The 14027-nt window shown below is 39.7% G+C and overlaps 2 protein-coding genes across 5 annotated transcripts in view; one reads left to right on the top strand and one right to left on the bottom strand.

Moving 5' to 3' along the window:
- The window catches only part of kansl1l (KAT8 regulatory NSL complex subunit 1-like), a 95857-nt gene extending 91261 nt beyond the window's left edge, over positions 1-4596 (top strand). For all 4 annotated transcript variants that reach the window (XM_087988953.1, XM_087988951.1, XM_087988952.1 and 1 more), the window contains exons 15-16: positions 2041-2360; positions 4232-4596. In XM_087988953.1, the coding sequence (XP_087845079.1) occupies positions 2041-2331 (291 nt within the window). In that variant the 3' untranslated portion in view covers positions 2332-2360; positions 4232-4596. The remainder of the gene's footprint in view (positions 1-2040; positions 2361-4231) is intronic.
- A 1596-nt stretch (positions 4597-6192) lies between these two features.
- Positions 6193-14027, bottom strand: part of rpe (ribulose-5-phosphate-3-epimerase) — a 34388-nt gene continuing 26553 nt past the window's right edge. The window contains exons 3-6 of the mRNA XM_043693418.2: positions 10867-11006; positions 7877-8011; positions 7506-7592; positions 6193-6551 (exon numbers count right to left, since the gene is read on the bottom strand). Of these exons, the coding sequence (XP_043549353.1) occupies positions 6429-6551; positions 7506-7592; positions 7877-8011; positions 10867-11006 (485 nt within the window). The 3' untranslated portion in view covers positions 6193-6428. The remainder of the gene's footprint in view (positions 6552-7505; positions 7593-7876; positions 8012-10866; positions 11007-14027) is intronic.

The raw sequence follows: 14027 nt of genomic DNA on the forward strand, positions 1-14027 counted from the left end.
CCTGCTCCCTTCTGTTTCTCACCTCCAACCATATAGATTCTAATTCAGGAACTAGATCCTGTTCAAGGGTGATGATACTATCTTTGTCAAGACTGCTACACCACCTCCCTTTAACTCACCTCGTTTCTACAAAAAGCCTGGAATGTTAAGTATCCAGTCATGTTCTAGCTTGAGTCACATGTCTGTCAATGCTGTAGGGGGATATGACATAGCAATTTCTGTTTCCAGTTCCCCAATTTTGTTCACTATATCCTTAGCGTTAGCATACATATAATTTAACCCTGCCTTTATCTCTTGGAAGACAATCATTTTCTTGTTCACTGTCAACACTCAGACTTTCCTCACTTCCCCATTCACCACCATTCTCTTATGCCTTCTCTAGTGCTTCCAAAACTAGATCCATTTGTCATCTCAGCCACATCTTGCAAAATCCACTATAACAAATTATAGAATCATGCATTATAGAAGAGACTCTTCAGCCCATCAAGTCTGTACTGCCAAAGCTACACTAAATCCACACTAGCCCCATTTTCTTGCACAAGGCTCATAGTTACGACATTACAAGTGCTGATCCATGTTGTTTTTAAAGGTTGAGGTTACCTACCTCAACTACCTTGTTAGATATCAACCCTGTATGGAAAAAAAAACACGCTGACTGTCCTTGGTCAAATATTGCCTCTCTAAATAGAGATTAATTCTCTGCTTCACAATTTTCTCAGACCATTGGTAAGGAAACTATCTCTACCACCCTTCTTAAAACAAAACTACATCAGCTATCCTCCAGTCCTCTGCCACAACCTCCAGTGACCAGAAAGAAATTAAAAAATTGTCAGGGCCTCTGTAATTTTATCCCCCCTGTCCTTCAGCAACCTGGGACACAGTCCTCCAAACCTGCCAGAACCTCCAATACCTTAGTCCCTGTATCAATCTTCTCAAGAACATCTCAGTCCCTCTTCCTCAAATCTGTACATACATCCTCCTCCTTATTGAAGACAGCTTTGAAGTTCTTGTTTAACACTCTACCCAACGTCCTGTGGCAGCACACACAGATTTTCTCTTTTCCTGGTTATTCTCTTCTCATTGATATACTTGAAAAGTATCTTGGGATTCTCCCTAATTTTGCCTGCCAATACAGTAGGATATAACTTGCCATCCTACTCTAATGAAATTGTGTTTCTCTTTGAGTTAGACCCTAATGGTATGCCAGAATTCAGAGAACTGAATAATACCAAAAATTAACATTTGCTTTGTTTGAACCAGAGGTCACTAATTTGTAACCGTTTGAGAGGAAGGAATATTGAAATATTTTATGAATGTAGCTTTAAGATTCTGTAGTGTCTTAGTTGGTCAGTGTATTGGCAATGATGAATGATTTGAAAAGAAATTGGATCAACACCTGAAGGAAATAAACTTGGAAGGGCTGCAGTGATCTAGCAGGAGTGGGACTGACTGGATTGATGTATGGAGGGTCAATATGACTTGTATAGATTAAATAGTTGTAATGAAATTACAAGCTTGTTAAATACCTTTTTGAAATAAGATTTGGGCAATTTAAACTGCAGTTAATTTTTAATATTGCTCTTTGTCTGTCCAAGTCTTCTCAAGCACTTTTTTAAAATTCTGGAATTCAACAATGTTTACTAATATGTGTTCAAGATGGGTGTGAGAGGTCAGACTCAGTTACCCAAAATGTACAGAAGTGAAATAATTTTGATGCAGTTTCAAAATTTTGTTAAGCTTGGTAATATTAAATATATAAGTTGTATTGAAAATATGTAAATCATCAACACAGCTTTATCTATAATGTTAAAAAATCACACAACACCGGGTTATAGTCCAACAGGTTTAACTGGAAGCACTAGCTTCCGGAACACTGCTCCTTCATCAGGTGGTTCATCAGTGCTCCAAAAGCTAGTGCTTCCAGTTAAATCTGTTGGACTATAACCTGGTGTTGTGTGACTTTTAACTTTGTACACCCCAGTCCAACACCGGCATCTCCAAATCATTATCTATAATGAGAACTGTTCTTCTTTTTTCCAGGTTGTTTTACCCTGGAATTGTCGTACTTTCCCTCTCAGTGATGAAGAGACAAAACACTTAACTCATCCCAAGGTAGCTGTAAGTGATAAAGTTGGCTCTCAGCCACTAACAAGGTGTAACTCAGCACTCAGTGGGAATAGTTCAACTAATCAATCACCATCTGCCACTGGCAGTTCAGATAGAGTACCATCTACTGGACACACAGTTACTGAAGAAACAGAATGTAAAGACTCACTCTGGGGGACACAGCAATATGACGAAGTAGTGCTGATAAACCTGAGGTTTATTTAGCAAACAGAAAAATATTGGATGATCATAAGGTAATTTGTAGTAACTTTCATAACTGTTCTTTTGAAAGCAGCAGCCTCCTAATCAATGTTGAGCAAACCTTTGTTGTTCCTGCCCTTTCTACAAGTGTGGATTCTGACCTGGATGACTGTTGACTGACCAGAACTCCTCCCTAGTGGTTATAATTCAATACATGACTGCTGGCAGCATTCAGGGCTAATTACTGATTGTGAACGTCTCACTGCGCTGGGTCCTTGCTCCACCTAACATCCAGACTTTGACATTTTCAGCAGATATTACGGGAAAGCATTCAGGAATTTGGGAAGATTTCATTTTCACTTCAATTTAGGGCATGAAGCTAATTAATTTTAGTCACCATTTATGACCAGTAGATATTAGGAGTTGAACCTGGATTCTACCAGTATTTAACTTTTCAAGCACATGGTCTCCTGTGGCAGAGAGTATAACATGTTGCACCTGTTTTTGAATGTGCAGTTCATACATCTCAAACCTCCCAGTGATATGACAGTTTCAGGTGCACGGTCACAGACTTGTCCATCACTGTTTCTCTTTCCACCTTTGCTGTCTGACCTGTTGAATATTTCCAGCATTTTGTTTTTTTTTAAAAAAAATCAGGTAATGAGGTTGTTTCAGTTCTAATGAACTTTTATCTCCAATCCTTCTGTGCTATGATCTTTTTTTGTTGACAGCATCTCATCTTCGATCAACATGTCAGGTGAAATGTTATTTTGATCAATATCCAATCTTGTTTTGTGGGCCATACTTATTGCTGTTCCTTCTGCTATCCCCATTTTCTCACATTCCAGACTCTCCTTGCGTGACCTATCTAATGCCAACTGATTTGCCTCTCAACAACCCTTTATTGTTGCCTTTTCTGTCATTTGTCTCTGTATTTACTTTGAAACTACTTCTACCTCTTTTGCCAGTCCTGACAAACGATGTTCACCTAAGATGTTGTCTGACCTGTTGAAATATTTCACTTTTGCATCGAAGAATAAAATTGGTGTTTTAACCATTTTTACAGTCAAACCTGTGACCTATGCTAATAATTTATTACTGATCCAGAACAATCCCAGGCTCATCTTGAGAAAACAAAGTCAAGTGCTGGAGACTTCGATGGGTAGAGACAGAATTAACATTCTGGGATTGTTAATAGTGGCAAATGAGAGATTGATGTATAAAATAGGTTTAAATTATCAGTGTGGAAAGGAAATGTGAATGGGTCCTCTCTGCTGTAAGCAAAGTCAACAAGAGCAGAGAGAATTAGAATGAAAATAGTACACCAAGATCATGTTCTGAAGTTGCAGAACTCAGTGTTGAGTCCTAATGGTTTAAAGGTAACTTAGTGGAAAATGAGATGCTGTTCCTTTAGGCACTTCCAGATTGTACTGATCATATTCGGAGGTTATGGATTCAAATCCCACTGTAGCAGTGTATTCTGTATTGTTATTGGATTCAAAATCTAGCTTAAGTGACATACAAATTCATCTAGTTCACTAATGTCCGCAAGGGAAGGTAATCTGTCATCCCAACCCAGTCTGGTCTACATGTTACTGCAGCAATTGCCTCTGGGCCATTAGGATGGGCAGTAAATGCTGACCTTGCTATTGCTGACTGGAAAGTACAATCAATCAAAACTGAGCTTGACTCACTCTTCACTGATACTTTCTCTACACACTCTCTATATATTGTTTTCCAGTAGAGCCCTAGCCAAGTGTTAGAGGTTATTTCAGTTTGTTCCCAAATGGAAAATTGATTGTAATGAATTTGTTAAATAGCAAAAGAAAATCAATGAGAAAAAGAACCTTAAATTTCTGAATGAAATTTATTTCCTGTTTTCAGTTTTCATCATACAATCTAAACCCTTGTATTATTCTTGCAGCCATTATCTTCAAGAAATCACCTTATGGTAGTGAAAGACACCTGCAATTCTGTAAGCTTTTTGTCTAAAAAAAAAAGCATTCAAATATAACTCAGCGGAAGTTGGAGTTCAGGCAAAGAGCTGAAAACATTGGATGTTTTCATGGAGAGTAATGTTTGGATAATTACTAACCAGTGCAAGCGTGAAGTAGTCATGTAGCCTCGCTGAGAACAGCAATATCTCAACCTGTTGAATATTGTGCATCCTATCTGACCAGCAGCTGGACCTGAGGACATAACTAGAGAAAGTGTTCTGAAACTGTTTTTGTTTAGTTTTCTTTTCACACATTGTTGCCTTCTGTTTACCTTCTTAAAAAGTAAAATTATTTAGTTAATAAATGGTTTGTCCTCTCTTATGCTAAGAGGTTTCAGTTGGTGCAACTGTGCTGCAAATACTCCAGCACATAAGTCTGAGGGTGGACTGGGCCATGAGGTCAAAGCTTCAGAGCTACTGTGTATTTTCTAGGTTAACTTTGTATTTTGACTGACAGTCACTTGCTTTCACAATCTGCCCCATATTTATTATTACTGTTGTCATTATCAATTTTAACACTGGAGTAAGGAAGGTAGTTTCAGTCTTTATGACAGCATATTATGGAACAGTAGTGGAACAATCTTCATTCTATTTTACTCCTCCAGGAGGATGTGATTTTAAACACCATCTCCTAGGGCACCCCATGGTTTAATGATTGTGTATGAAATAAATGGGTACGTAGGAAACTGAGAAGCTGTTCTTCCCCATTTTTTCCTTCAGGGTGGAGGCTGTGTCCAAATACGAACTACTGCTCTGCCTCTGGAACTTCCTTGAAACCAGCTGACAGTTTGTTTCCCCTGGAGGGACAGATAGTGTTTGAAGCAGGAAGGCTACAGAAGGAAGCAGATGAGGCAAAGAAATGGCAAATGAATACAATGTGGGGAAAATGAGGTTACAGACTTGTAGACCATTTTATAAACAGGGAAACGCTTTGGAAATCTATACTAAGATTCCTAAAGGTCAACATGCAGGTTCAGTTAGCATTGCATTTGCCTTCCTAACCGCTAACATTTATTTCAAGACTATAAGAGCAGAAACTGCTGAGATGCTAAGGCTCTGGTCAGACTGCATTTGGTGAGCAGTATTGGGCCCTATAATCTAAGAGAGGATGTGCTGGTCTTGGGTTTACAAGAATGTTTCCCAAGAATGAAGGGCTGAGGACTGTTTCTGTACTTGGTGTTTTGAAAGATGAGGTAAGGGCGTCTGAATACTGAGAAGCACAGCTAGAGTGGACACAGAAAATGTTTCCACTCGTCCCTCCTGCTAGGACCCAATGGCATGGCCTCAGAGTGAAGGGATGATGAATTACTTCAACCAGAAGGAAATGAATCTGTGGAGGCTAAGTCATTGAGTATACTTAAGACAGAGGAAATTTCTTGATTAGTAAAGGGATCAAAGGTTACAGGAAGTCAGTAGCAGAGCAAACTCAAGTCTCCTTCTGCTCCTATGGTCTTCATCCATCTGTTGGGTATTAATTTAAACTGACTGTTACTAAATTGGTTTGAGGGTAGGATTAAAATGATAGATAGAATAACATTTTACTTTAGGTGTTTACATTTTTTATTAAACGGTGACCTGCTTATAAAACATTGCAGAAATAAAATCTTACACTTCTGGCTTTCAACTGGCTTCAAAAAAAGTTTCATTTTACAGCCCCTTTCTACATTATGCTTGGTTCAATGCACTGTGAAAGCCCAAAGGAAAACTAAATTTCACATGAAAATGTTTTTATTCTTAATCTGTAAATTATCCTGTTAAATAACATTACTAACCCCAATGCTGTGACCATTCCTTTCTTGCTTCCTAATTCTCACCAGATGGATTTGTCTCAAGGGTCTTTTACTTCAGATTGCCAGCTCTTGCTTCCGCATCACACACAAACAATATAACACAGCTATTTGTTTTTATTCAAACAAGAGTATAGAGAAAGAGAGCAATAGAAGATGTTTCAGTCACAGAGTTTTACGTTCACAGACTCTGCTCATATAGCCACCTGAACTACTTTACTGCTTCAGCTGGGTTAAGAATTATTAGTTTTACACAAGTGTTTGAAATTCATTCCTGTACCACCACCACCAGCAGCAGCAAGCACAACTGAATTTCCTGGAGTTGCACTGTTGTTATTTCACCTGTCCAGACAGCGCTTTTGCATGGCTTCAACACAGACATTGCGGAGCAGATTTATTACAGATCTGGGGTCATCACTCTTCATGACTGCACTGCCAGATACAATCATGTTTGCTCCAGCCTGAAAGAAAGAAAGAATTAAGTTCATAAAGCTTTTTTTTTTTGGTAAATCTGTTATGTATGCATTGAATACTGTGAAGTCATGGAGGGAATAATGTTTGTGATTGGCCAATGCTCAGTAGCAGAAGTGTACAGTTTTCAAGATACACAGTGGAAATTCACTAAAGCTTCTTATATAGTACTTTCCAAACCCTTAACCACTTCTATCTAAAAGGGCAAGGTGAGCAGATACATGGGAATACCACCACCTTTGTGTACCCTTCAAATCACTATGGTTTGGAAATAAATTCCTGTTCCTCAAGTGTCCCTGGGTCAAAATCCTAGAGTTTGCTTCCTAACAGCTTTGAGAGTGTCTCTACCCCAAGGTCAGCGGATGAGCTCATCTGTGAATGGTGTCATGCTTTTATTTTCAGCTAAGAGTACAGAGTCTCAATAAGCCTGAAAAATACCTTATTTTCTACTTTAAATTCAAAACCGGTTGATTTATTTAAAGTATATCTTGCAGAATCACAATATAGGGACTGTGAAGGTAAATGCCAAGCTCAGTTTGAGGTAGGGAAGTATTTTATGAATCTGCAGAAAATCTCTGACTAGAAATCAGTTACATTTGCATCGCACACAGATAGCTGATCTCCACTCAGGCAGCAACGTGCACTGTATATTAGGATCGCTATTGTCTGTGCGGTCATCTCATCAAAGCCTGCTGACATGGAGTCAGTGTGTCACAACTCACCACCCCACCAAGTTTATCACCTTCAGCAGAGGAGAAAACAAGGGAGCCATCTGGAGTACTACAACCATAACCTTAAACTCATTGTGCTGCAGACATTGAGAACGTATAATAGATGACCTGTAAGGTGGCATTACTGTAATGAACATGGAAAAAATTCATCCTGTTGAAGTAATTAAATACAGTTATGTACCAGATTATTTTTTGGTCACAGTGTAGTAGTACCTCTGCACATTTCTGAATAGTGTCTGGTCCTACACCTCCATCAACTTCAATATCCAGAGAAGGAAACTGTGTTCGCAACCAGTGGACCTAAAAAAAACAATGGCTTTCAGTTCCGAATCTCTTCTACAATTTAACAATCCAGTGGAGGGAATTATTTCAGCAAACAGGTTCCACAGCTAAATGGGAACAGATTTGTAACAGCGAATGCAAGACTTTATATCTGCATTAGGACAGAAAAAAAATGAATTATCTTGCAACTACTTATACTATCCATAGTAATAGGATCTATTAAGATGTTAAACCAATTCCTTCATTGATCAAACACCATGACAGGCCACAAAAGTTCAAAGCATATGAAATAGAAATTATACCTTTGACATCATATCACCCATAAATTTCTGACCTCCAAACCCAGGTTCCACAGTCATCACTAATGCCATGTCAATCTGATTTGCCCATGGTGCCAAGTCTTCTACAGTTGTACCTGGTTTAATTGCTAGCCCCACCTTTAAAGGAAGAAAACAAGATATATTAAAAGTGTGATTGCCATAGTATATGGGTTTGGATTTACATCAAGTTTTGAAAGTTCATTCACCTATTGTGTGTCCTTGCAGCAGTGAAATAAAGGATTACTTATTTTAATAGAGTGCTGTCCAGTTCTACAAGGCTTCTGTTGGAAGTTAGAAGAGATAACACCCACTCTGGTCCTCCTTGTACTGTTTGAAAAAGAGCGAACCAAGAAACTTCCTACATTTGGGTTTAAAATAAATTCCACGTGTTTGCGTATTTTGCTCTATATGAAGTACCAAAGGGAAGCTTTCTCCTAGCACCCAGGACCACTCATTCACAGTTCAGATACAGCAGTTTAAATGCAGAATAAAGTTTAATATCAAACTAGAGGCAGTTTGCTTTGATCAAATTAATTCCATCAATGTTCCAGAAGTGAAATTTCTAATCTAGAATTTCATAGAATATACTGAACACAAACAGACCAACCAATACGTGCTGACGTTTATGCTTTACTCAAGCCTCCTCCCAGGTTTCCTCATCTAAATCTATCACATTAAGCATTTATTCCTTTCTCCCTCATATGTTTCATTAGCTTCTCCTTGTATATCTCTGTACTATTCCCCTCAGCCACTCATACATACAAATTACTTTCCAGATAAAATGTTTTTCCAAATTCCATGCTTGATTTCTTGGTAACTACATTATGTTGATGTCTCTTGTTTTGCTCTTCTTCACAAGTAGAAATGCTTTGTCTGTGCTCCCTAAAAGTATTGTCCATTATGTTCACCACTCCCACATGACAAGTGCTCCAGCTGTTACAGTTACAGTTGTAGTAAATAAGCAAGCACCAGCACCACACTTAGACTGTTATTTCTCCCTAAGTAAGCAAAGAGTAATATATTTATATATATTGATGTTAAACAGGACCACACCAGACTGCAATTACATCAAATCATTTATGGAATTGAAGGCCATTCTGCCCATTTGTCTCCACTCTGGCTCTCCACAGACCAATTATTCCCATTCCCCCATTCTTTCCCCATTGCCCTACCAGATTATTTCTTTTAACTACTACTTTAAGTACTTACTCCTTCTCAATTTTGTGTGTCTCCAATATCTACTGCTATTACAGATTCTTCTTCCTTAGTAAATACCAATAACAATGACCTATAAAAGGTATGCTGGACATATTGTGTACTAAACATATTAGCATCATTGTTATCCCTTACAGCACCCATTCTACCTCTTACACCCCATATTCAAACTGCTGTTCTTCACAAAGGACAGTGGTCCAACTGATCTTCATTATTTTCTTTAAGAATCTAGTGATACCTGGGTGCTAACTGAGCAAATGCCTTTGTTAAGCTGGTGGTTGGCAGTATTCACAAGTGACTACATGCATAAAGGGAGTTAAACGTGTATTAGTGGAATGGTGGGGCAGTATAGAAAATAGGTTCAGCCTTTATCTTAATAGATATGTTGAATGATTGAAAGGTATAGGATGACACTGGTATAAAATGAGAAGTTTCAGGACATCAGCCATGAGCTGTAATTAAATTAAGTGTTTGGATATCATGTTTGGAAATGGCTTGAAAGAGAACATAAACAAGGTAATCCTCAGAATACTCTAGAGATTTAGACATTCTGTTCCCTTTAATTCTGTGTCTCTGCGTTATACAGTGACAGATTTGGCTCCACCAGTACTGTATCCCAGTGTTACACAATGACAGTCCTGTCCCTACCAGTACTCTTCCCCAGTGTTATGCAGTGACAGATCTGACCCCACCAAGGCTGTACTACAGTATTATATAATAACACTGCTGTCCCCACCAGTACTATGTTTACTACCCAATATGTCCAGCATACCTTTATAGGTCATTTTTATTGGTATTTACTAAGGAAGGAGAATCTGTGGTAGCAACAGATTTTGGAGACACAGAAAATTGAGAGGGAGTATGTATTTGAAAAGCAGTAGTTGAAAGAAATAATCTAGTAGGGCAATGGGGAAAGAATGGGGGAATGGGAATAATTGGTCTGCGGACAGCCAGAATGGAAACAAATGGGCAGAGTGGCCTTCTATTCCATAAATGATTTGATGTAGTTGCAGTCTGGTGTGATCATGTTTAACATCAGTACGTTTACTACTCTTTGCTCACTTAGGGACAGATAATAAATAATGGTTGTGAGATGCTGGTGCTTGCTTGCTTACTTACCACAACTTTAACACAGCTGTTATACTGGAGCACTCGTCATATGGGAGTGGTGAACATAATGGACAATACTTTTAGGGAGCACAGAAAGCATTTCTACTTGTGAAGAGCAAAATAAGAGACAAATCAACATAATGTAGTTACCAAGAAATCAAGCAGGGACTTTAGAAAAGCATTTTATTTGGAAAGCAATTTGTATGTGTCAGTGGCTGAGATGAATAGTATAGAAATATATAAAGAGAAGCTAATGAAACATGAGGGAGAAAGGAATAAATGCTTACTATGATAGATTTAGATGTGGAAACCTGGGAGGAGGCTTGAGTAAAGCATAAACTTCAGCACGTACTGGTTGGTCTGTTCGTGTTCAGTATATTCTGTGTAATTCTAGATTAGAAATACTGTACTGCAATGGAAGGTAATCACTGCAATATTATAGATGTGCGCTCCAATATGAAACTGTAGAACTGTACAGCTCTAAACAGCCCATAACCTGAATTTGGAGGGAGTGGTCCTCTATCCTCAGACTTCATTGATAGCTTTTTAACAAAGTTCATTTTCAACAGTCAGCATTCTCTTTATTGAAATCTCAGACAGAAATGAAGTGATTCATACTGACTCAAACACTATTTTTTCACACTTACCTTCATGCAGTTTTCACGTATGTCTTTGATGAGTGGTCCTGGGTTATTTGTTGCTTCTAGATGGAATGTGTATTGATTAGCCCCTGCTACTGCCATTGGCTTCACCCACTGCTCTGGCTTTGAGACCATCATATGCATATCTGTAAAATAAGCAAGACACCGTGGCAGGGAACCCCTATCAACCAATAGTTTCAAAAGGGTTATACTTATAAAATTCATTCTAGCAACAAATCTAGATCCTGTAAATTAACACAATAAGCACACTGAAAATGGTGAGAATGACCTTTGATTTACAACACAGCGTTTGTCAATTCTGGTCAACTTTCAGCTCTCTCACCTTGACCACTCCTTCAGTAGTATTTGAGCAAGGGAAGTTCTACATACAACAAAACAGAGGCATAACTTGGGCACTCCTGCCTAGGCATATGATAGCCATCAAGACTCAACTTCAAGTTTAACTACATCACATCTGGATCTCTGTCCTATTCTTATACACCCCCCAATGTTGGTGTCTTGTTTATACTCAGCAGAGGTGACCTATTTTAAGATCACAAGATGGAGCAAAAGCAAAACCAAAACCATTCCATCCATTGATTCTGGTCCATCAATGAGGTCATAGCTGATTTGATAATCCTCAACTCCACATTCCAGCCTTTTCCCAATATACTACTTTCCCTTACTACTTTCACTGGAATGTCAAAGACTAAGGGGTGATCTTATACAGATTTGTAAAATCATGAAGGGCATGGATAAAGTCAACTCTGGTCAACAAAGCCAAGGTTTTCCTTTCCTTCCCTTCCCGCCCCCCCCCCCCCCCCCCCCCCCCAAAGAGTAGACAAGTCAAAAACTAAAAAGAGCATAGGTTTAAGGTGAGACAGGAAAGACTTAAAAGGTAACTGAGGGGCAACTTTTTCACAGAGATACATGTATGGAATGAGCTACCAGAGAAACTGGCAGAGGCAGGTACAGTTATAACATTTAAAAGGCATATGGATGGATACATGGACAGGAAAGGGTTGAGAAGGATATGGGCCAAATGCAGGCAAACAGGACTAGATTGGTTAAAGAGGAGTTGGACTGGAAGGGTCTGTTTCCGTGCTATATGACTCTACGATAAAAATCTGTCTATCTTGGCCTTTAAATATACTTAATGGCTGACCGAAACCGCCCTCTGGTGTAAAGAATTCCACAAATTCACCACCCTCGCACAAAGTTCCTCATCTTTCTCTCTCAGCTGGGCAACCTCTTACTGAGATTATGCCCTCTGATCCTAGCCTCTCCCATGAAGAGAAACGACCTTTTCATATTGTGGTGTAAAATTCCAAGCAGTGGAATGTGGTGAAACGGTTAAAAATTATGTCCCAATACATGTGTGAATCTAACCGGAATGGAGGTGTTGCTTAGTCCCGTGTGAATCTTATTACACACCTCCCCGTGTGAATCTTCTTATCTGTATGTAACCAGAATGGAATGTGTTTTTTAGCCTTGCTCTGCTGTTCACATGAATGTTTATATCTGGAAAAGAGTATATCAGCTGGAAAAGTCTCCAGTTCGGTGAGTCTGCTCCGGGGTTACGTTTAACCGCCGAGCGTGGGTTGTTGGCAACCGCTCTACGAGAACTGACGGCTCCCAGTTTTTGTAACATGTAGAGTGAGTATAAGCCAGACCCGTTGTGCGACACTGCGGGGAATAAAATGCCCATATTCTAGCAGTCTCGCCTCTTGGTCGTTTGTTCTGTGTCAGACTACTCTCCTACGAACCTGACCTTGAGAATTTTTTAAAACACATATCTACCCTGTTAAGTTTTCCAAAGGATCTTACATGTTTCAGATCTTATACGCCAGGTGTCAGAGCTCTCGGTGGGAGAGCATTTTGGTGACAGTGACCACAGATGCCTCATTTTTACCACAGCCATGGGGAGGCATAGGAACAGAATATGGGAAGGTATTTAATTGGAGGAGGGGAATTATACTGCTATTAGACAGGACCTGTGGTCTATAAATTGGGAACAATTGTTCTACAGGAAATAGCCTCCATGTTTCTGTTGCGCACTTAAGGAGCACTTGTTGCGCCAACTTTGTCCCACTGAGACAAGCAAGGAATGGTAAGGTGAAGGAGCCTTGGATGACAAGAGCAGAGGAGCTTCTCATCAAGAGGAAGAAGGAAGCTTACTTAAGGTTGAGGAAGCAAGGATCTGGCACAGCTTTAGAGGATTACAGGGTAGCTAGGAAAGAACTCAAAAATGGACTGGGGAAAGCTAGGAGGGGACACGAAAAAGCCTTGGCAGGAAGGATTAGGAAAAACCCAAAGGCGTTCTACACTTACGTGAGGAACAAGAGAATGATTAGAGAGAGGATAGGGCCAATCTGGGATGGGGAGGGAACTTGTACCTGGAGTCTGAAGAGATAGGGGAGGCCGTAAATTAGGTTTTTGCTTCAGTACTCCCTATAGAGAGAGAGACCCTGTTGATAGTGAGAATACAGTGGACCAGGTTAATGAGCTTGAGCTGATTGATATTAACAAAGTGGATGTGCTGGAAATTCTGAGAATCATCAAGAGAAATAAAAGTCTCCTGGGCTGGACCAGATATAAGCAAAGTTATTACAGGAAGCGAGGAATGAGATTGCCGTGCCTCTGGTGATGATCTTTGCATCCTCACTCTCCACAGGGGTCGTACCAGATGATTGGAGGGAGGTGACAGGATTCTTGGCAGTGTGGAGGAACACCGAGATATTGGGGTCCATGTATATAGATCCCTCAAAGTTTCCACCCAAGTTGATAGGGTTGTTAAGAAGGCATATAGTATTTTGGCTTTCATTAACAGGGGGATTGAGTTCAAGAGCCGCGAGGTTTTGCTGCAGCTCTACAAAACCCTGGTTAGACCACACTTGGAATATTGTGTCCAGTTCTGGTCGTCTCATTATAGAAAGGATGCAGACGCCTTAGAGACGGTGCACAGGAGATTTACCAGGATGCTGCCTGGATTGGAGGGATTATCTTATGAAGAGAAGTTCAGTGAGCTGGGGCTTTTCACACTGGAGAGAAGAAGGAAGAGAGGTGACTTGATCAGGATGTACAAGGTAATGAGGGGCATACATAGATAACCAGTGACTTTTCCCCAGGGCAGAAATGGCTGTTACAAGGGATTATTTTATGGTGAT

This window comes from Chiloscyllium plagiosum, unplaced genomic scaffold (genome assembly GCF_037043375.1).
Source record: "Chiloscyllium plagiosum isolate Xiang-an unplaced genomic scaffold, Cpla_swu_hap1 HiC_scaffold_7, whole genome shotgun sequence".
NCBI classification, from domain to species: Eukaryota; Metazoa; Chordata; class Chondrichthyes; order Orectolobiformes; family Hemiscylliidae; genus Chiloscyllium; species Chiloscyllium plagiosum.